The 22532-nt window shown below is 43.9% G+C and overlaps 1 protein-coding gene across 2 annotated transcripts in view; it reads right to left on the reverse strand.

The window, feature by feature from the left end:
• The window catches only part of MOB1B (MOB kinase activator 1B), a 44753-nt gene extending 23367 nt beyond the window's left edge, over nt 1-21386 (reverse strand). The window contains exon 1 of one of the 2 annotated variants that reach the window (XM_056354544.1): nt 21164-21386. In XM_056354544.1, the coding sequence (XP_056210519.1) occupies nt 21164-21174 (11 nt within the window). In that variant the 5' untranslated portion in view covers nt 21175-21386. Of the gene's footprint in view, nt 1-21160 lie in introns of both variants that reach the window. The other variant, XM_056354534.1, reaches the window with a different exon arrangement.
• Nucleotides 21387-22532: the final 1146 nt, after the last annotated feature.

Consider the following 22532-nt stretch of genomic DNA (forward strand, 5'->3'; position numbering starts at 1 on the left):
CAAGTAGAAAGATGTGAAAGCCAGACAGCAGAATTTTCACGACAAGTATTATGCAGTTCTCACTTCTTTATATATAAAAAGACTTTAGCAACTTTTCACCATCTCTACAGGACCAAACAGAATATTTGTTAGTGGTGCACAAGGGTTCTCCTCAGCTCACTAAATATTTAATGATTGAACGATTAGGGTTAATGATTGATGATTAGGGTTGTAAGCTTATCTTTGGGGAAATGCAAGTGACAGCTACCTGTCACACAGAAGCACTCTGAGAAACTTCATTCTGCATCTCATTTTGCCCACCACACCACAGTACAGCCATCAACAAAAAATTAACAAAGATCACTTCTTTCTACAATCCTGAATGCCAACAGCTCTATCAGAGACAGTGTGCACCAAAGAACACAACAAAAATTGTTCTTTCCAAAACACGAGAGGTGACTGAGAACATGCCAGTTGCCAAGCGTACGATGAAACTACCTAACAGTTCAGTAAGTCTCAGTTTAGACTTGAACAAGAGCAATGGAAGAAGAAAACACAGTGAAACTAGGCATAAATAATGAGCTCCCCAACATTCCTCTGGGCAGATAACGACTCTGCAGGTGCATCTTTGGGTATTGCACAGATCCCACAAGTCCGGCTGGTTAGAGATTTACATGGTCCTAATCAAAGGAGGAAGAGCAGCATCCTCCCCCTTCCAAAGTCCTCCAGTGTAATCCTGTTTTCTAACCTTTGTAAAGCAGCACTTGGCTGGACTAATGGGCATCGTGGCATGATCCAGGTGAACAGGCCTTGTACACTCACACAGGTACCAAAACCATACTAATGCAGTCAGGTACTAAATGCAACCAAGAGCCAGAAGTAGGAAGAGGAAACATACAGCTCCCATATCCTCTCTTATGGGACACTTCTTAACATGCACCCAGCCATTTGCATTTCACCCCGAGCAAGGACACCAGATTTCAATCTTAAATATAATTGCCTCCCAGTGGGATCAAGAAGCTTCTGTGGCTCAGGGAGTTCCCTTCACCTCCCACTCCTCCAGCCACCTGCACTTGTTGCCAGGCCAGGTTCAAACCAACTCTGAAGAAAAAGCAACTGAAAAAAACACTGAACAAAAAAAACCCCAAATCTTTTAACTGGCTCCTTGAGTAGACCCAAGTTTTTCTCTTCAGGAATATACTACCCACTTTATAGCCACCACGCCAACACAGGGGGTAAAAATTCAACTTAAAATATCTAGCCATTGCTTTGGTTTGTGGCGGCATGGACAGGGCTGACGCAAGGGAATATTCACAACAACTGAAGAGCTAGAGAGACTGGTATCGTTACCTTTCCATGCACGTCAGTGTAAGCTGAAGGAAAAACAGCACACACTAAACACAAGCACAGCACTTCCTAACATGCTCACAAGATTTTGTTCTTATTCCATTTAACTAGATCATGAAGAAAACCAACTCCTAATACTTTCATGAAAAGCAAACCAAAGGTTTCCACAGACTTACTGCCACAAGAGCTCAAGTCACCCATTCATCATAAATGGCAAGGTAAAGAAAGAGATTCCCTCCCCTCGCCCACTGCTTACATAGAATCCCCAATTCCTAACACTCAAGTCCTCCTTTCACCGTGTTTCAAAACCTAACCTACATCAGCTTCTCCTTCACAATACTATCATTTTCATGTAATAATGAAGACTGAAAAACTTAACTGCTGTAACTGGTCTGGTGCAGCCGCCCAAGGCAAAATCTACAAGCTCATTACAGACCTACTGCTTTGTGCATGGAGCTCCCCAAGCATGATGAGGAAAGCTCTACCCAGACAGAGACAGCACTTACCAAGAGGACTGAGATCACGAAGGACAGCATCCCACTAACAGCTTCAGTACAAAATCTTTGCTCAGGAGGAGCATACAGCATAGAAACATACAAAGCAGTAACTGGGAAAAGGTTATGAAATAACTAAACCAATAAATTGTTTGAATTTTATCAAAAAGGGTAAGCCAGCAGAAGGGATGAGGGTTCAAGAACAAGGCACAAGGGAAGCATGGTGAAGGAACTGCCTTAATAAAAATATTTATTTTGAGAAAACTCTGGGTAGGAATTCAGTCCCTATCCACCCCAGACTGTTATCCTGCCAGATAACAAACCAAGTCATTGCAGATCTGCCGAATACCCAGCAGAAATCTTCTATGGTCAAGGAAGCGGAGACTGCACAACACATTGGATTATCATTAGGTATCACTTAATCCCTGCTACCCTCTTCCCAGAAGCAGAGGGCTTCTTCACATGAGCTGGCAAAAGCTGTAACAGAATACACAATGGTATGGTCTCATCAGCTATCTAAATAAGGCATTCCATATTTGCCTCCACTACCTTTCTGATCACTACTTCTCAAACTCAGCACAGCCATCCTGAGAGCAGGAAACTGTCTCACACAAAAGGCAGGCAGGCATCCAAAAGGAAAACTAATAAGGATAAACGCAGGCTGCTAGTCATCGTGTGCTATGGAAATATCTGCAATTTTGGCACAAAATTACCAGAATGCCATGCATCTATGCAGTTTACCATATGTGATACCAGTTAACTGCACGCACGGACGTGCACTCCTTGATACAAACAGAAGTTCAGGGACTCAACAACCTAATACAGGTTCTCTAAGCCAAAATCCTTACAGGACACATTTTCTCTTGGGAAGTCTAGTTACAAGTGCTGCTGCAAACGTTATTTCAACTACCTCGTCAGTTCAGAAGCTCTCCTATTCTTTAATAAAAAACCACCATCATTTATTTACGCCTTAGCACTGTCAGTTAACTACCTCTTCAAATGGTTACCTATGTAATCCTGCTCCCTCCCTAAACCCCGACCACAGCAGCATGTTGCTCCTGCTGCCCTACGCTATGATTCCCAACACTGAGCTGAAGCGATCTGAAAAGCCAGAATAAGTAATATTTTTCTTCCTATTATGTCAATCTGTTACATGTGACAGATTTAGACAGTTGTGTTCTTCCAGGTCTATTTCCTCAACTCCTTGAATTTCAGACAAAAAAGTAACTTTACAGGCCTGACTGGTGGCCAACGATACATACAATAATAGATGTCTTGATCAAAAGTATGACACTTTATTTTCACCTACATTCCGTAACAGAATTAGCTGTATCTGTGAGCCATTTCTCTGGAGATTTTAAAAGGCTCTGAGCTAGTATGCAACACCTGCCTTTCCCTGCCAAGAGTCTCTGAACTCTCCTTCAGTTTCAAAATATCATATTAATGCAGAAGTGAAAGGGGACGGAGAAGCCCTCAGCAATACCGCACCGAAGATCCCATATAAAAAGGTCATGAAATGGGGAACAGATTGCATCACCCCCTCTATTTGTCACAACCAATTTCTAGTTTTTCAAGAAGAACCGACTTCTCAAAGAATTCTTGCAATTCCAAGGACGTTTTGCTCCCTTCACTCCCACATCCAATATTTCTAGCAAATTATGCCCTTCTATTTTTATAGGTAAGTACAGCTACAGCAGTGCCAGATGCAGTCCGACCCAGCACTAAATCTGGAAATGTGTTTAAAGGGATTGACTCACTGTGCCAGGATGAGCGTGGCAGCCTGGCCAGGAAGCCACACCGCCAAGCCGCAGGAGTGGCGTCCCACTCTCACAAGCCCACACACTGCTTGGCCTCGCAAAGACGTCACAACCTGCTTGTAAGCAAGAACACAGCATTTCCTCCAAAGCTGTAATTTTGATCAAGTCATCTGCTGACAGGGAGGGTTTTTAATAACACGGATTCTGCAGGCTGTTCTGTCTTAGGTTAGCAAGATGACATTTACAGAAGAAAGGAGAAGTTTCAGGCGTCCTGCTTACACCACGCTTCCCAAGCTGCCTCAGCAGCCCACTTCAGCTTCAAACACAGCACTGGCAGATCTTTTACAATCAAAGCAGCTAAATATCCAGTCTAAACTCTTGATACACTTCTTGTTAACTGCAGGGAAGAAGCCACTTAAACCTTTGCGCCCCTAAGAGAAGCACTTTGGCTGGCCTGGCTTAGACCTCCTCAAACCCAAGTGCAGTCTTTCAGTGGAGCGGTCTACCTATTTCTGTGAAGTCTGCTGCGTATCCAGGGAAGCTTGAATTAAACCAGAAAAGTTCAGGCTCCTTATGCACAAAACTTAAGGCTTCACAGCTTGTTTTTACCACAGAACTAACCTCAAGCTCTTACCTACTGTTGTGTCTAACATGGCTCAAACTGACAAGAAAAAACCCTTGCCCTGAATCCATTGTGCTTCACAACCAAACATATGGATGCAGACGTAAGCCCAAATCCTGCCAGACTGCAACCTACCCGTTTTGCAGCAGCACCGCAACCTAAACCACTGAAATACTGACAGTGCTCCGAAGTCTTCCTCAAATTCCTCAAGTAAACAAAACCAGAGCATGTTATCCCATAATTCACTAACAATTCATTACAGCATCTCCAACTAATGCAGTACTTATAAAGCACGCGATTGCTACACCATTGGCAAAATGGAAGGAGAAAAGGAGACACCATCCTGAAGAAGATGTGAGAATCTGAAAAACTTTTTTTTTTCCCCACTGAACACCTACTTGCACATCACATACTAAACTGACATCTTTTACAAGAAATCAACATTTTAAGATACCACAAGCATTCAACTTCCACAGCAAGTACAGAGAGCACTGCTCCTCCAAACTGTTGCAAGCTAACTGCAGGCTCAAGAACACAGTGCTGCAAGCAGTGTAAATCATGTCATATGGGGCTCACCAGTGGACTGTTTTAACAAACATTAGAAAGGACAGAAACTTGCCCTGGGGAAAAATAAATAGAAAATGCTGCAGTGGCACCATTTTCAGGACACACCTGCCACCTATATTCTTCTAACTGGTATATAATGCTGAGGCCTTGGGATATTATCTTTCTTTCCTTGGGGGAAGGTGCAAGTAACTTACTTCTGCAAGTGCAGCTATACCACTCAGCGTCTCTCACAAGTGTTCACCACCACAGTCCAACTGAAATAAGCCCTTCAAAATCTTTGAAAGTGCTCAAGAGATTCTGAAAAAGTCAAACTCAAGACAGCACACAGAACATTTACCTGGGGCATGGAAACTTTTCATATTTCAGCTCCTGCGTTTTCATCTTCAAAGGCCTTTGCAAGTATTAATTAATTCTCACAAAGTATCTTTGAAGTAGGCTTCATTAGCGTCTTGTTAGACACCGGGAAACTGAGGCAGCAGCTCATTGCCAAAGGCCAACAAGTAAATTTATCAGATAAGTTCCCAAGTTTTAGTTCTGTATCTCCTTGTCTCTTTTCTCCTGCTGCACCTCTTTTTAAACCCCAATACGCAGAAAACTGTTAAGACTAGAACCAAATTCCAGAAAAGCAAACATTTCAAGCCTTCAAACAATAATATAGGGTTCAAATGAGAACACCCTGCTGAGAATAGATACAACAGAGTATGACCATGTTAGTTTCCAATAGTTAACATAGAAAGTTAAAAAAAAAAACCCTCAGGCTCCTTTTTGGAAATTAATCAATAGCTGCAGTATTTAAATGCATTTTCCCTGTGACAATCACAACATCAGAAGGACAGCAGGTAAAATTAAGCTGTACGTGTTCAAAATCTGCACTGACAAGATTTAACTTGAGCCCTTCTATTTATAAAACTGCACAGTCACAACATCTCTGTTCTGAAGAGAGATGGTGTGCAAGCCAGGCATTACTTTCTTACAATACCAAAAATACAATTATTTCCCAGTCACTTTTCTGCTCATTAAAATAAGCTTGTCTCAGTCAGTTCACTTTAATTGGGAGGTAACAAATTCAATGTAAGAACTGGGGAAACAAGCATTCCACAACCTCATGTACCTTTGATGTACCACCATGCAGGGGGTCTAAAGACAAATCCAGTAACCACCAATCTAGGACAGAGAAAGACAGCCAAGGAAGCTTTAATCCCACGCGCAGAGGTTACAGGTGCAATGGGCCAGCGAAGCAAGAGCTTCTGCCATGCTCAGGGGGCAGGAGGAGAAATCCCAGAGCCCAGCTATTCAAGAGCTATACTCCATTTTTCAAATGCTGTTACTCCCCAATACTGCTTCCCATGAAGATGACTATGAGACTCATTGAACAGCACAGGCTAATGGTCTGAAATGAGGCATGGTGCTATCAGTCCAGCCAATTCAAATTCAGAAGACCTGTGTGCTCCGCGGCAGTCCAATACTGGGTTACAACTCAACATTTAAGAGGAATCTGAAATCTCAGCACACAAGCTGATAGGTCCCACCTTGAAAAACGTCCCTCTGTGTAAACTTTTTCAGATATAGTCGCTGCATTATTCTGAACACTAATAAAAATAACATACTTCTAAAGACCGCTCCCATCTAACAAAAGTAACTTTCACAAATATTAAGCCGTAAAAAGTGTAATTCTCTGCACATGGAAGGAAACAGACTCTGCCAAGATCACTTAACTAATCAAAGCAGCCCGTCTGGGAAAGAGTTAAGAACTGCCAACTCCTTACACAACATAGCTTTGCTCCCAAAAGGTAAGCAGTGGTTACAAAGCAATTCCAGACCCAGGATTTTTGTTTTGCTTTGTCTCTTTTGTTTTTCTTAAGGAAGAATCAGTTGCACTGACTTGAAAAATTTCCACAGACACATGATCATTCCTATAGGAGCAGAATACACCTTGTTTATTGTTTATATACTCTATTGGAGGAAACAGTAACTGAAAATATTAGATTAAGGGCACAAGCTTCCCATTGTAGCTAGTATGAGATACAATAATAACCTAAATTGTCTGCTACACCTAGAGTAAGTCACTGAAAGCAGAAATATTGAAGTTAAAAACGGTGAAAGTAAGGATGCCCAAGAAATGATTCTTCCCAAAGCTAACACTGCACATGGTAAGCAAAAGGCCTCAGCTTTTTAAGGAATGTCTTTGTGTGATGAACTCACCTACTGCCTGCCCAAGCCAAAGCCAGTTGCCAAGGCTACAAAAGACCAGTACCATGCTTTACAACCCAAGGAGCTGGAGCCAAGTTACTTCTCTCCAGATTTCAGCATGCTCCTTCAGGAAAGCTGTGTGGGGCACCTTCAGGAATGAGTACTCGATTCTGCCAAAGTAAAAATTGGGCTTCCATATATTTCTGTGCAAATCCATCCCTGCCATGTTCCCACAGTGGCTCCTGCTTGCTCCAGAACCGTGCTGCTTCCTGTGCTAAGCTGTCCTTTCAGCCAGCGGACTCCCTGTTGCAAGGGAGGGAGCCTGCCTCCCATCTCCCACCGCCCCACACCGTGGCCACCCCCGCTGTGGGTCAGGGTCCCCCGCGAGCCAGGCACAGGGGTGGGTCAGGGAGAGCGGCTGCAGCCCCTGCTCTGCTCAGCTCCCCATCCTGCAGGTGCTCAGCACACCAAAGCTGCCTACAGCACCTGCCTCCCTGCCCATGCCTGCAGTACTTGTCTTCCAAACCCCAGGTCCTTGAGCTTAGCAGCTTGACAAGAAATTCAGCTTTAAAAAATAAATAAATCCCACGGTAACAGATACAAAACGCAACTTTCCACAAAAGACAAGGTGTGCTTTCAGGCAAGGTGTGCTTTCACATGAGAGAGGAAGGAAAAAAGCCTAGTTTCAAACACCATGTCTTTAAGTATTGAACATCATGCTTCAAAAAAAAAAAAAAAGCCACCACCAAACATGAACCAAAAAGTTTCCTCATCTGAAAAAGTATCACAGACCAGGGGAATTTAAAACAATGCCCTTATCTTTAATCACGGGGAATGGACAATGATGGCAATACAACACAGGTTACTCCTAAAAGAAGAGCTTCTTCAAATATCTGGAAATAGAATAAACACAAATCCAGACAAAACCCCAAACCCCACTCTTTTCAGTTAAATACCATCATCTGTCCTCCCTCATCCCACCCTTTTTCTTTGCTACATCATACAGTACATTCAATTTTCTGCAGACTTTTCCACGGAGTATGCTTCTCAAGGGGCACAGTGTCCATTATCACCATCACAGATTTTACATAGCACCTCCCTTCTAGTACTGACTGTGAAATGGGTGGGTTTATAAGATTCTGAATTCCCTACCCAGCAAGGCAGGGGCTAAAATCTGGCTTTCCCTTCTCAGAAAAACAGCTGTCTTCCTAGACTGAAGTTCCACACAGAATGGTAAGAGAAAAGGCAGATGAAAAAGTCTCATCTCATCAATAGCTCCTAAATACACATATCATTATACACAAGACTCTACATGTAAAAGAGCAGAAGTTTATCAGATGATTCACATCCAGTAAGAAGAAAATTATTTAAGGTAGCCTTAAGGAATGATTTTTTTGCTTTTGCTCATCCCAATCATCACCACCCAGTGTTGAAAGCTGCTGTAACATGTACATGTCCACATTCTTAAAATAAATTTTTTTCTTCTATACATACACATTTTAGAGTCAGTGGAGTCAACCAAATGTGGGATTTGCCCAGCAGAAGTCAGATGCTCTTATGTGCACCATAACACAGCTAAAGACAAATTTTGCTGGCTGAGCGATGACTAGAGGACAGGTGACTGGCCCTTGGAAAATGGCCATTTCACTCTTCCCTCTGACACATGCCCTCACTCACTCTGCAGCAGCACGCTTTGTGCCAAACCCCGAAAGACATTAGGTGGCCACAGAACATTTTCTAGCCAAGCCAGGCACCTCTGCTTTCCTGTCTCTCTTCCACCAGTTTTCCATCTGGGAGTTCAAAACGTGCCTGTAAACAAGGGGGAGGTGTTGTGCTACACCACTGACGTCTACTACAACACCACCCAGGCAGGTCGCAATGGTGTTCCTGCCGTTCACCCCGCTGGATGCAACCCTTCTCCCAAGTAATCACAATTCCTAATGCGAGGAACAAGTAAGAGTCTAGAACACCATCCTCTAACCAGGAAATCATCATCACTTTGCTATGCTTACACGCAAAATAAATTCCCTTGTTTTATTCACAGCATGTTCATTTAATACACTTTCATCTCCTGGAAAATCCGCAAAATAAACAAAGCAAGTCACAGTTGCCCTCAGTGGATACTACCAGAGCTCTGCCTGTGCACTCAAAAACACAATTAAACTAATTCCCAGAGCAGCCAACAGTTGCGGAAATGACTCAACTTCTCAAGCGTTGTCTTCTGTAGGCCTAACAGCAATGCTGGGCAAAGAGAGGGACAAGCCAGAGTTACGAAAAGCAGCGCACAAGAGAATCCATCAGAGAAAAACTGAAGGTGAAAGAAGAAAGGAGTGCACATTCGGCTAAGCCCTATTGATTTGCAGAGACAAGCCGGCAAACAGGCAGACAGCAGAGGAACTGGAACACAGCTGTGGTACAAAATCTGCAGCCTCCCAACAGGCTCACTGTGCGTGTTTCAGCAATGCCGCCCCACTACTGCTCACAGGTTTCTTCACAGACTTTTTCAAGAGCTTTAAGACCACCGAACATCCCTTGAAACAAGTTTTCACGCCAATTTGCAAGAGGCAGGCTTTTAGCAAAGACCAAAGTATCTCTGCATGTTCTCCCCTTGACATCCACCTGAAATCCTGTTACATGAGAGGAATCAAGATTATCCAGAATGTTTTGCTGCATGCTCCCACTGACTACCTTGAGGCAAATGCAATGCTGTCTTCACTCACAAAATTTCTGTCTTATTACAAACAGAGGTCAGATTTTTAAGAAAGCAGAGGACCAGTCTTGGCTGGTTTTCTGGGGTTCTTTCAATCAGATCCAGGTTCCCCAACTATTTGAATACTAACACCTACCATGTACATACACACACCCCCATGGAATTGTATGGCATAATCAAAACCAGATTTATTTCTGGAGATTCTAATATCCTAATATTCATGTACTACTACTTTAAAAGAGCAGGCGACTAACAGCTTTGAAGGTGGTAAACACTAAGTATTCCTTCCTCTCCAATTACTTTGATTTTTCCTACGGACCACTGAGATGGCATTTAGTATCTTCACCATTTCAGTCACTAATAAAGCTCTCTGCAAACTTAACAGCACTGTTTTCCCACTAATGTTCCCCTCTTTTCTCAGGAAACCCTTATTTCTGTCAATTAGCATTAGCTCACTTAAAAGGGAGGGCACAGCACTAATTCAAACAGAAGTTAGAACTTCACCTAGTTATGCTTCAAAGTTTAGTTTCCACGGAGGTTCAGACCTCAGTTTAGTGCATGAATGTACCTAATAAATCATTCAGTAGACTTAGCTACACTTCTTTTGTAAAACTTACCCTTTCCCATAGACAAAACTTGGCACTAAAATGCCATTTGAACACTTACTTCTGCTGTATGTGAGTGCATGGCGCATTTTCCTTTGAAGGAAGAGGACTCTGTGAAGTTGTGAATAGTAGACTACTGAAAAAAGCTCGAAGGTTGCTGACAAGGATGGCATATGTACCCTGCAGCAAGGACCGCTGCAGGCGAACTCCAGCCCCTGAGAATGCAGTTCTGCCCCGTGGCAAGCAATTTCTGAAACAACAGAGTCAAATGCCTGTGACAGACAATGACGCATGCCACACTTGTTATCAAAACCATACCTATGCACTCCATACCCATCGAAACCTGTAGAAAGACCCATCCCTGTGAAGTCTGCAGCCCAAACCATCTTAGTCTTCCTCTTTTAGATGCATAATGAGGACACAGAACCAAAAAGCAAATCTGGGGAAGAAGCATGTTTGCGTATTTTCGAGAAATTGTTAAAACCTGTCACTCGGATGTTTCCAAGAAAATGTTATGTTCTAAAGGAAAACAATTACGCAGAGGGAAAATGCTCAGTAACACATGTGGGAGTAAGGATGACACAGCACATGTTATGCAGACGTGCAGAAACATGAAAAGCAGTATTAGAAAACTCAAACGTCATGCAGAACATAAGGAAACAGAACAGTATTTTTTCTTCTTCTTAAGAAGGAAGCAGTAACATTCAAGTCCTGGCCTGGCAATCCAAGTGAATACCAACAAGAGAGGGAAACAAATCAACCACAGAATGATAGTATCCACAATCAGAATCAAACCTAGGAAGTACCATTATGGACACAACTAAGCAAATTATAAAAGAAATACAAGGAAATACATAAAGCTGCAAGTCCGGGTTATTTCTTTCAACAAGACATCTGACTGTGTTTAAAAGAAAAGATATTGGAAACGTTAATAAAGAAAGAAGGTTTACTAAAACATTTAAGTAGGCATGAAGGAGTTCAAGATCTTTCAACCAGTAACTGAAACTACCAGGAAGTGGCCTGGAGAGCTCCAGCTTGCCTGGGGCAGCCTTGCACACTGCCATTCTACAAAGCATCACCGGTTTGTGGGGCAAGAGGAAAGAGGGAGGCATGTCAAATAAATAAAACAGGTGATTAACAGGGTTTGCCTACCTATGATTTCTTTACTGTAGTACTTTTTCGATTTGATAAAACAAGGATAAAAGTGTCCCATGCAAAAGGTATATACTACTTTCCACTGCAAACTTTTCCTCCTGCCTCAGAGATTTCCTTACATTCAACTGAATTTTCTTTATGCTTTTGCATTACTAATGCCATCTGCATCCTAAACCGAATCTGCTTTAAATCTATTTAAAGGATAGTCACATCCTTTAAATACCTTTAAAAAAGTACGAAGCAGAGCTTTTCAGAAAGTGATCTACACACCGCTGAGGATGATGAATTGCAGCAATAAAAGCCTGGCTCTAATATCAAATTAGATCCTTACTTATACACTAAATATAGTGCTTGGAGAACATGCCTCAGAACATGGATGGTTTCCCAAAATGCTGCTTTATGAATGACTACAGCAAATCTAGTCACCCAACCTATCACAGCAGGCCATTAAAAAAAAAACCAACCAAACAAACAAAAAACACTAAACAGTTTAATACAGTCTTCATTCCTTTCAAACACAATAAAAAGAAAAATCTATTAATGCGTTTAGGAAAAAGGCAAAGTTTAAAAAAAGGAGAAACAACTAAACTTTATTGGGGAGGAGTCACTTTAACACTTTATAATAGGCTGTCTTTTATTGTAACCCCCACGCAAAACAGGCTGATGATATGAACACGGCCAACAAGAAAAACTTGGCAACTTCCCAACACAAAAACCTCAAAGCATGTGGGTAAGATTACACTTACACTTTGATTAATAGCTAAAACGGGGTCTGAATTCAGGAAATAACAGTACAATTATTGAAGGCAAGAAATAACACCAAGAATAACAGGAAGAAGAAATGGACAGGAGGCAGTAATGAATAATCTAACAGCTTTCCAAAAATACACTGCATTATCTCATCACCAAGTATTTCTTACACATTCCCCATACTTAATACAATCTTGTATGTGCTATACGTAACTACCTGCAGTAAAATTTGCTTATATCTTGCAAAGTATCTTATCAGGGAAATCTACCTGTCTGAAGCACCTGAGCGGGAACAATAACTCCTATGTACACAGGAGAACATTTCTTTTGAAACAGTTTAAGTTTGTGCATTTGACAACTGAGTCCGCAGTCCGTTTAACTGTTCTATGTTTTATTTAAATATATGGATTTTTCCCCTTTTCCACTCACATTGCAACAAGAAATTTTAAGAAGAGTTGTCAACCACAGAAGTTAATAATATGGCATTAGAGATGCTTTATTTTTTGTAAAACTTCCACTTCAGCATTAGAAAAAGCAGTATTTTGTTGCCACAAAGTATGGTAAGTAAAAGACACAGTAATGCCATTTTGATTCCTGGATCCAGAAAGCTCAGCAAGTCTCTAAAACAATTACTCCATTCAACCAAAACAAGGACCGTACTACTGAAGTTGGTAAAAATGCAATTAAAATACCAGCTACCGAAACAAAATACGGGTTATTTTATTAAGGTCAACATAGAAACCCAAATAATCGTTATTTAGATAGAAATAATTTCTGTATCAAAAATCAAATGTCTTAGTTTTTAGCAGAAGAGGAATTTACCAAAGCTTACTTAAGCTCATAAAGAAAGGAACTGGAGAAAGTCAACAAATCCAGGCATTATAAGTTCTTATCTGCAAGATGTTCTTCACTGAGGAAGGGTTTATAATTTTCTATGTCAGGACTGCTGCTATCGCTAGGACACAAGCAATTAACTCTGGAGGTCAGCTACCGTATTTAAAGATGAAGTGCAATGATAGACAACAAAAAACAAAACAAAAAAGCAAAACAAAAAAACCCCACCAAATACATGGAAAAGAAGCAAAACTTCAAACAAAACTCAGCTGAAATATGGGTAGGATCACAGGAGGTATGTAAGAATAACAAAAGGAATGGGTTCCTGCCAAATAACAGCTGTGAACTGGAGAAGGAAGTGAGGAGAGGGTGAACAAGATAGAACCATCTTCACATAAAAAAAACAAAACAAACAACAAAAAAAAAACAACAGTGGGAAGTTTGGGACAAGAAGCTAAGGCTGCAGCTGGATTTCAGTATGAATGGGAAAAGACAACAAAGGAAGAAAGACCATTTACATTTGCAAGATATATCAGAGCAACCAAATTTGATCTTTTGAAGTACAAGGTCTGAATGGACCACAAAGCTGCACCTTATCCTTAGCTTTCTCCTGAAGCAAAACACAAAAAAGGCAAGAGGGGAGTAAGTTTTGTTCACTTGGAAGTACTGCTTTTAAAAGTTTCAAGATATATTTGCAAGGAAAAAACTATCACCTCATGCATTCACAGTGGGGGACTGCCTTTTTATTAACACATTACCATCTCATACGCATGAATTTACTGTCTGCTGACTCAGGCTACGTATTTGAAATGGGAAGCAAAGACTTGAATTAAGCAGAACACATCTGAGATGCACAACGCATTTTACTACACTGCACAAAAACTGGGTATCAGGTCCTGGAAGGACGTACCTACTAAGAAGAAGTTAGTTCAAACTTATTATCAACGTCCCAGTTTAAGATGCACAGATGTATGTCTCTCCAGACAACCAATCCCCAGCTCTCATTCCCTTCTTTCAAATTCCTTCCCCAAAATATTAACCCAGGCAACAGTGCCCTGGGAAGGCATTCGACACACAACACACAGACCAACCACCCTGCTGGCTCTGGGAACTTATGTGAAAAATCATAAAGTGAACTTTGTGGTTACTTCTTTATGATCTGCTTTAAATTGATCCAGAAGAGCTGCACACACATGGGTTTAGATAACCTATTCAGAATGTACTGTAACTCTGGAGGGACATTTGTAGCACACTGCTCATTTTTAAAATTCAGTGTTATTTCCTTCCAGAAGAGGTAAATGCAACAGATTACTTTTAAGTTTTCAGGGCTCTCTCTGTCCAGAGGAAGAAATTTTCTTGCTCTTAGATGTCACATAGAGAGTCCAAAAAGGACCTCTCCAGTTTTTCTTCCCAAACGCTTTTAAGCGTCTTTCACCTATGCTGACCTTCCCAACAGGACTGCGTGGCCCTTCACCACCAGTACAAGTATGTCCATCACAACCTCTCATCAGTAACATTTACATATCATGCAGCAGGTGAAATCACAACGCTGACAGCCAGCATGACACTAACACCCCAGAAGTGCTATGGAAGTGAAAGGGAAGGAAATGCTATGTTTAAAAAAGCATCGTACAAAGAGATGACAAAGCAAACCACTGGATCCTGATAATTCCTTGTCATGAAATGTACAGGCTATAAAAATTTTAAAGTCTGTGAAAAGCAATTAAATTATATTCAGTTACAGGTGAAAACAGGTTCTCCAGCATTTGAATACATAACCCACAATCTCACTCCCTGTATACTTTAAAAAAAAAAGACAAAAGCCAAACAGCAAGTTCATTCTCAAATCTAATAGGAAGTGGCTTTGTTTACAAATGCTAAAAGCCTCACAAGGCATATCCTGTGGTTTAGGTCGATTGGTGGGTCAAAAACTTATTGATAGCTTTGGCAGCAATAACTTTCTTATTGCTTACTATGGAAGACAAAGTGGCTTAATTAAATGCAGCTATTTACAGCTTCATTGCATCAGCCTTGGGCATGAAAACATTACCACACTCGCAACTCTTAAGCCACTCCTCAGTGGACAAATGCTTCTAATATGTCATCATTTTTCAAACAAGATAAAAAAGACTACGTATCTTTCAGGACACATACAGCATAAGATGCAACTGTGACCCCAGGGCTGTCCTTAACCATGGCTGCCTGTTGCCAAGAGGCCCTAAATCCAGAGACTTAACAGAAAATTATTGAAGGCTTTTGGCACCTTTTCAAGATTAAAAACTGAGCTGCACAAATCATCCCCTGAAAGCGATCCTTATTCCACCACGGTTCTTGTCTGACAAATGTAAATAGCTAATTGCATAGGTTCACTCACATTGCAAACACAAAGAGAGAAGGACAAACAAGCGAAAACAATTCTGGCATAAAAGCAAACAATTAGGAAGCAATTAAGACCGGACATCACTGTGATGTAGTAAACACAACTTTCACACTGAACAATGCCTTTCTTCGGGGGTTTGGGGTGGTTTTTTTTTTCATTCCAAGGAAGCATCTACAAACGTGTAAATGTGCCAGTCAGTCACTTTAACCATTACATATTCCCCAAAACAGAGTATTAGCAGCAAAATTTTTTTTCAAATGCAATTCCAATCTCAGACATCTTACAGCCTGAGCTGGTCTGCACAGCTGTAACTCCAAGGCAAACTCGTTCTTTCTGAAATAAAAGCCAGGCAGCAGCAAAAAACACTTTGCATCTTTCCACCTCCAACCTTACTTACTGGTAAGACAGCAGCACTCCTGCATTGCTGGCTACAGTTTATTTCTGCTTCATCGTATGCTTGCTTGATCAGCTACTTTTTGAAAGCGCAAGCAAATTTACCACCACAAGCAGACGTTTCATCAAACTCATCAAGAAAAAACCAAGTCACCGGCAGGAATGGCAAGAACTCAGCTACCTGAACAGGTTGCAACGCACACCCAAGGCCCAGTGAAGTCTGAAGGACAGGGCTGGTGACACAGCTGAGCTCACCGACTGCCGGTTTGCACAGAAAAAGGAAGAAGCCTCCTCCCTGTCTTTTGCCACATCCAGGTACTCCTGCTGCTTCCATTATTCCAACACCATGTCTCATGTCACTACACAATGATACCAAGCACCTAAATCAGCAAAAAACTAATCACACCAAAAAGGAATTAATTGCTTTCTGCTGGTTTAGCTTCCTCAACCAGCTCATTAGAAGGATGAGAAGTGCCTCAGTAAGCTTTAAGCCTATCAGCAAACTACACCCTAACACACTGCTTGGGGGTCTTCAGGGAAGATAAATGAGGGAAGCAGAGTGACAAGCACTTTGAAAGGCCTTTTTCAAGAAAGCTCGAGAATTTTAGAATTAATCGTACCACTGGCAGCACAAGGGACAGCACTTATGGACACGGTTTAGTGGTGGGCTTGGCAGTGCCAGGTTAATGGTTGGACTCTATGATCTTAAAGGTCTTTTACAACCTAAACGAATCTATGAGTGCCTCTATGTCAATTTTCCATTGCTATGGTTTCCGGAAGCTTTCTGTTCCTTGGTACTCCCTTCCTTGAAAGCAAGACCAGCTGCCAGCCCAGGGGCAAATCTTTTGACAGCAAGTCTTTCAAAACAGGAATTAACCACAGAGTTAACACTACAAGTGAAATGACGTGCTTCAACAACATTAAACACAAATTTCAGGTAAAAGCATGTATTTCCACAGCCAATAGTTAAATGAATCATAGAATCGTTTAAATTGAAAAAGACCCTCAAGATCATGGAGTCCAATCATTAACCTAACACTACCGATGAAAGCTATAAGCAGCAAGAAAAAAAAAAGTTTTACTTCCTGTGACATTCACTGTCAGAGCTGACTTTGTATAAACTGTACCTGTAAGGATCTTTTTGCTTTCCTCAAAACTGCTGTTAACAAGACTTTAGAAAAAAAAAATTAAAAAGTTAGCAGTAACTTCACAGTTCTCTCTCCAGTTTACTCGTAGGCAAAAACTCAAGAGACTTCATTTTTTCATTCCTGGTACTCTGCGGGGGCTGGTGGGGGCGGGGGGGGGGGACAACGACACTAAACACAGTTAAACAACAGATTTTACAGTAAGGTGTCCAGAGCCTCTACCCTGATCTCTGCTCTAGGAACACAGCCTGCACAGTTGTATTACACTAATCAAGCTAAAACTGAAGAAAACCATTACATGAAAATACAGGGAGAAAAACATCTGCATGTTCAACAAGCATGTACTTTCCATGACCAACAGTCTGTAAATGCCTACACGTTGATTTTCAATGACCAAAATTCCAGTTTAGAAGCCCTAACCAGTCTTCTGTGGGACTCCGTGATAAAAAGGAGATAAATACCACATCTCCAACTGTTAACTACAGGAGCACTCAGGAAGCACTCTAGCTGGAGAGCAACAAAGCTGAAAAACACTGCCCACTTTAGAAGCAGCTTTCATTTGGGAAGTAACAGCAACTCAGGCATCTAGGAAAGCTGAGGAAGGGAAAACATTTTTCAAGGGCAGGATCAGACTGGGAAATCAGGAAGGCCACAATGCTTGTCAATCTGGAAACACACACACCAGCTCTGATTCTGGTATTACTTTGCAAGAGATGTAAGGAAAAGAAAGTAATGTCCCACTGCACTTTCTGCACATACACAAAACTATGACTTTAACTAAATTTTTTGAAAAAATTAACCCACATGCACCACCAGAGGAAGCTGCTAAGCTCCGCCATGCCATGTAACAAGACACAGTTAACTTTGCGTTGATTCCTCAACATATGCACCCCAAACAACAGCTACTCACCCTTACTTGCTGTTTCCATCAGCTCCTAGTCTTTCAAAGTCACATCGGTTACAGCTACCTACATGAATCTCATTTTACAAAAACTAAAGGCTGGAATTTTCTGACAGGGATTTATGAATACACAGATGACTTTTTTTTAAGACAACACCACAACTTCAACAATAAAACTGAATCTTTTCCTTTCAAAAATAAATGGTTTTCATCTAGCTTCTTTTTTATGTAAGTTTCACCAGCGTAGGATAACACAAGCATGTTACCATATGGCACGCCTACCAGAACTATCTTTAATTTTTTTCCCTTGGAGATGTAAGTTAAAGTACCTGCAATGATGCTGTAATTTCCTTTTAGAGGCAGCTTACCAAACTGAATTTTTTTGGAACCAAAGATATTTTCTAGTCCAATTCCTTTTTTTATATATATATATATATAAAAAAAAAAAAAAAGAAAGATTCAGGATAATCTATTCAACCATTGGAGAGGTTTATAAAGTCTTTTCAGAAAGGAAGAAACAGATCAGAAAGAGAAAACAGTGGCACTGAAAATAACAATTGCTGTCAAAACTGAGTTGTATTAATTCAGTGATTCGTCTCACAAGACAGTCTTTTTATAATGTTACCCATAACGAGAGGAGACAATGGATTCCCTTGATTCCCCCCCCCCCCCCCCCCCATGTAGCTTTATATGTCACTGGCCCTAGCAACAGCAAAGAATAGCAATGGATTTGTCAGCGTACAAGGACTGTGCAACGGGCCGGCGAGGGGGGCCCCAAGCACCCTGTGTTATCCAAGCACAATCACCCTGTTATTTGACAACAAGCAAGTCTGCAAGCAGAACACGGCTTTTGATATCATGCCTGAGTGTCAAACTGACAAACTACAGCCAAGTTACTGATGATAAACCTGCGTGACAGGTTCACTGCAATTTCAAAAACTTTTCTAGTCTAAGCTCACAGGGACAGTCTTCATCTGCCACATCTTTATTACAAGTTCAAAACTGTGGGCCAGTTCACAAAAGGAAATTGTGAGTCAGTTCACAAAAAAATAACAGTATCAGCAACGCACAAAAAACAGCATGAACAAACAATTAATTTAGCTACCTCCATACCAAGGAAATTCTCGGGGACAAAGGGTGTGAAAAAGTACTATGATAAACCTATGTAAAAAGTACTGTGAAAATGGGGGGGTGTTGCAGCTCAAAATACAAGTTTGCAATACTGTATCTGTAGAAGTGTAAAGATATCCAACTACTATCTTTGAATACTCTTATCAACTTAACATGAAATTCATGTTTGACAAAAGGTGGTGCTAACTTTCTGGATACTTAAAAAAAGAATAACTACTTGCCAGTACAATAGAAAGTTTCCTAGTCTCCCTGAGGCCTACCAGGCATATTTTAACTTTATTTTTTAAAAATCCATTTCTAGACTGCAGATGAGCAAATTAGGTGCCATGTACAACACTCCACCAACAGCTGAGACAGCTTTGCCAACATTTCTAGCTTTGCCATGCAATAGCTGTAGTTCCCACGTCTGTATTTCATCCAGCAGGACCACTTGAAACAATGGAGGTGGGGGTAAAGGTTTGCTTTCCTAGGTTTCAGAAGGGTCTGGAAAAAGAAAAAAGCATCTCATTATTGCCTGTGACAGAGGGTGGAGGGTTTCATGCTTTTCCGTTACCAGTTAGCCAAATGCCACAGAGAGGGAGGTTCTCTAATTTGCAAACCAGACTCCCAGGACACCACTGTACTCGAAATCCTGTCCCCCTTCTCTGCCGCAGCAGCTGAGAATTATGAAGGAGGGGGACAGCTGGGCTTCTCATTAGGAGCACCTCGCCTGAAACTAGGGACAGTCAATTTGCACCCACCTCCCATTTTCAGCTTCCACCCTGCAGCTGATAGGTGATTTGCAAAATCTCTCTTGGGGTAAGACGGTACAAGTGCACTGACAGGCAAGCCGGTTTGCTATGGGAGCGGGAAAGAGATAAACGCCACGGAGAAATTTAGAAGGAAGCCAGCACTGGTGTTGTCTCCATGAGAACACAACTTACGAAAACGCTCCAGTTCCCAAGATAAAGTATCTTCTCTAAAAGCAGGCTACGTATACATCTGTTGGTTATCAATAGAAGCCTTTAACAACTGTCAGATATCATGGCAACCGTCCCACCAACCGCTCGCACGTAACTCCAAAGGCACAAACGCGCAGTGGGGCGAAGGCCTCCACGGAGCTTGGCTCCGCAAGGGCGCTTTTTCCAGCCGCCTGCATTTCCCTTCTTTCCCTAGAGCACATCTTCACTTTAATTAATAGGTCACTGAACCGGTTTATGTTAATTGTCAGAAGTACCTCGTCTTTGTTCCCAAGGGGAGGGACCCAAGTTCATTCGGTTGTTGTCTACGAAGCAAAACTGCAAAATGTAAGGTTCTGCGCACACCTCAACTGCCACCAATTCCTACGGGAGTTTTTTCACGCCGCAGCAAACGATCGCTCCTCATTAGAGGCGCCCGCTGCCCGCGCTGCCCCCGCATCCCGCCGCGCGGGCCCCGCACCCCTCCGCACCCGCGCAGCCACCCGCGCCGGGAACGCGCCTCCGAACGCGGCTGCTCACCAAGCTGCACCGACCCGATCCAGTTTTAACTCATCTACCTCAGATATCCCTACGGGCAGCAACTTCTGCCCACACCGTCCTTGCTATGCGCAGAAAAAACGTTATTAAAATAAAAAAAAAGAAGAGGCACGGAGTCCAGCCGATGGTGTTTTTCCCTCCGAAGCTGCCCTCGCCTCCCCACCGCTGCCCCTCGGCACCCGCCTGGAGGGCCTCCCCCGACCCCACATCAACAGCCTCGCGTGGATGTGGTCGCCCCCCGCGGCCGCTTTTCCACCCCGTCCCCGCTGCTGGAGGCGCCGGGCCGGCTGGGGAAGGCGAAACCCCGCTCCCGCGGCGAGCTGCCGCCCTCCAAACGCCCTCCCGGCGCCGCGCCAGCCCCGGCAGCCGCTAACTGCCGCGGCGGGGGGAGCCGTTACAGCCGTTAGCGCGGCCGGGCCCCCCGGGGAGCGGGGCACAAAGGGAGCGAGCGGGCAGGGCGCCGCTCCGCCGCCGGAGCGGGACGGGCAGGCGGGGAGGTGCGGAAAGAGGCGCCATGCCGGCCGGGAGCGGCCGCCCCGCTCCCTCAGCGCCCCGGGCGGTGGCCGCGTCCCCTCGGCGGGCTGCCCTGCCCGGCGGGACGGGGCAAAGGAAGAGGAAGGCACCCTTCTCCCTCCCCAGGCGGCCGGAGCGGGGCGGGGGGGCTCCTCCCCGCCCGCCGCCGTGCCCCCTCCGCGGTTACTCACAACAAGAAGCTCATGGCGATGGCGGCGGAGCGGGACCGGCGGCTGCCTGGGCTCGGCACGGCTCGGCTCGGCGTTGCTCGGCTCCCAATGGCAGCGGCGGCGCAGGGCGGGCGTGTGCGGGGAGAGCGCCGCGGGGCGGGGACACGGCCCGCCGCCTCCCGCCGCCGCCGCCACCCGCGGCCCGCCCGGCCGCCATCGCCCCCAGCGCTCCCCGCGGCCGCGCCGCCGCGCGCCGCCCCTCACCGCCGCCGGCCGCCGCTCCCCGGGCACGGCGCTCCCCCTCGGGCGTGCCCCTCGGATAGCGCCCGGTCCCTCCGTAGCGACCCCCAGGTCTCCCAGCCCTCTCCCCTCAGGCACCCTCGTCTTCCCTGGAAGCGGGCACCCCCTTGCCCTTCGGGTACCCCCATCCTGTCAGGCAGCGCCTTTCCCCCCAGACACCCCCAGCTGCAGCCCCTGCCCCAGGGCTCCCTGGAGCGTTTCCCCCGCCCCAGGTGACCCAAAGGGACGGGAGAGCAGGCATGGCCCGCACCGGCCATCCTCGGGCAAACCTCCGCACAGCTCCAGGCCGCGGCAGCCCAGCTCTCACTGGGCGATACTCTCTGGGCGCGGGCATAACACATATGACAGGCTTTAGGTGGTCCTGGCACTGAAATCCCTGTGATTACCTACTAAACGTTGCAGGAGAACCATGAAAAGCTCCTGAGCGATAGCACGGCCCACCAGCCTTCATCCCTCTTCTACCCCAAACCGCCTGCTGCGGAGCAAGCCCGCAAGGTACAGGAACGGGGAGCAACTGGCTTCGCTTCAGCGTGTCATGCCAGGGACTCAAAATGCGTGATGATTTCATAATTTATGCCATCCAGGCTTCTTAGGCGATCTATCCTCATTCTTCAGGGTGCATGACCAAGGAGTTCAGGTACTCAACCCACAGATGACCACCACAGTCAAAAACAAGAAGGGAGATCTTAACCGGCATTTCTGCCCTCCTCACTAAACAGTCTGAACCTTTTTAAAAGAAACGTGTCAAAATGGCTTCTAATATTTCAACACAAATGTTTGATTTGTGAGCAGTTTTTAACTTGGCTGTTTCAGGTGAGCAGTCAGCTAAGGACAGACACACACACCTCAGAAGTGAAGATACAGGCAGCTGCAAACTACTGAGGGGGAAAAAAATAGAGTTTTCTTACAAACCCTTGGCAGATCCTTCACCTGACCTCTGCCCTGAACCGCCTCACCTTACACAAGTGTTGTTAAAAATGGCACGTCCTCCCATTTGTGGAATTATAATGTACAGCACAGTGGAGTATCATTTCAGCATACGTTTTCAAATAAGCACAAGCGCATCTTTGCCAGCAGCAACAACCCCACAGCA

This window comes from Falco biarmicus, chromosome 1 (genome assembly GCF_023638135.1).
Source record: "Falco biarmicus isolate bFalBia1 chromosome 1, bFalBia1.pri, whole genome shotgun sequence".
Lineage (NCBI taxonomy): Eukaryota > Metazoa > Chordata > Aves > Falconiformes > Falconidae > Falco > Falco biarmicus.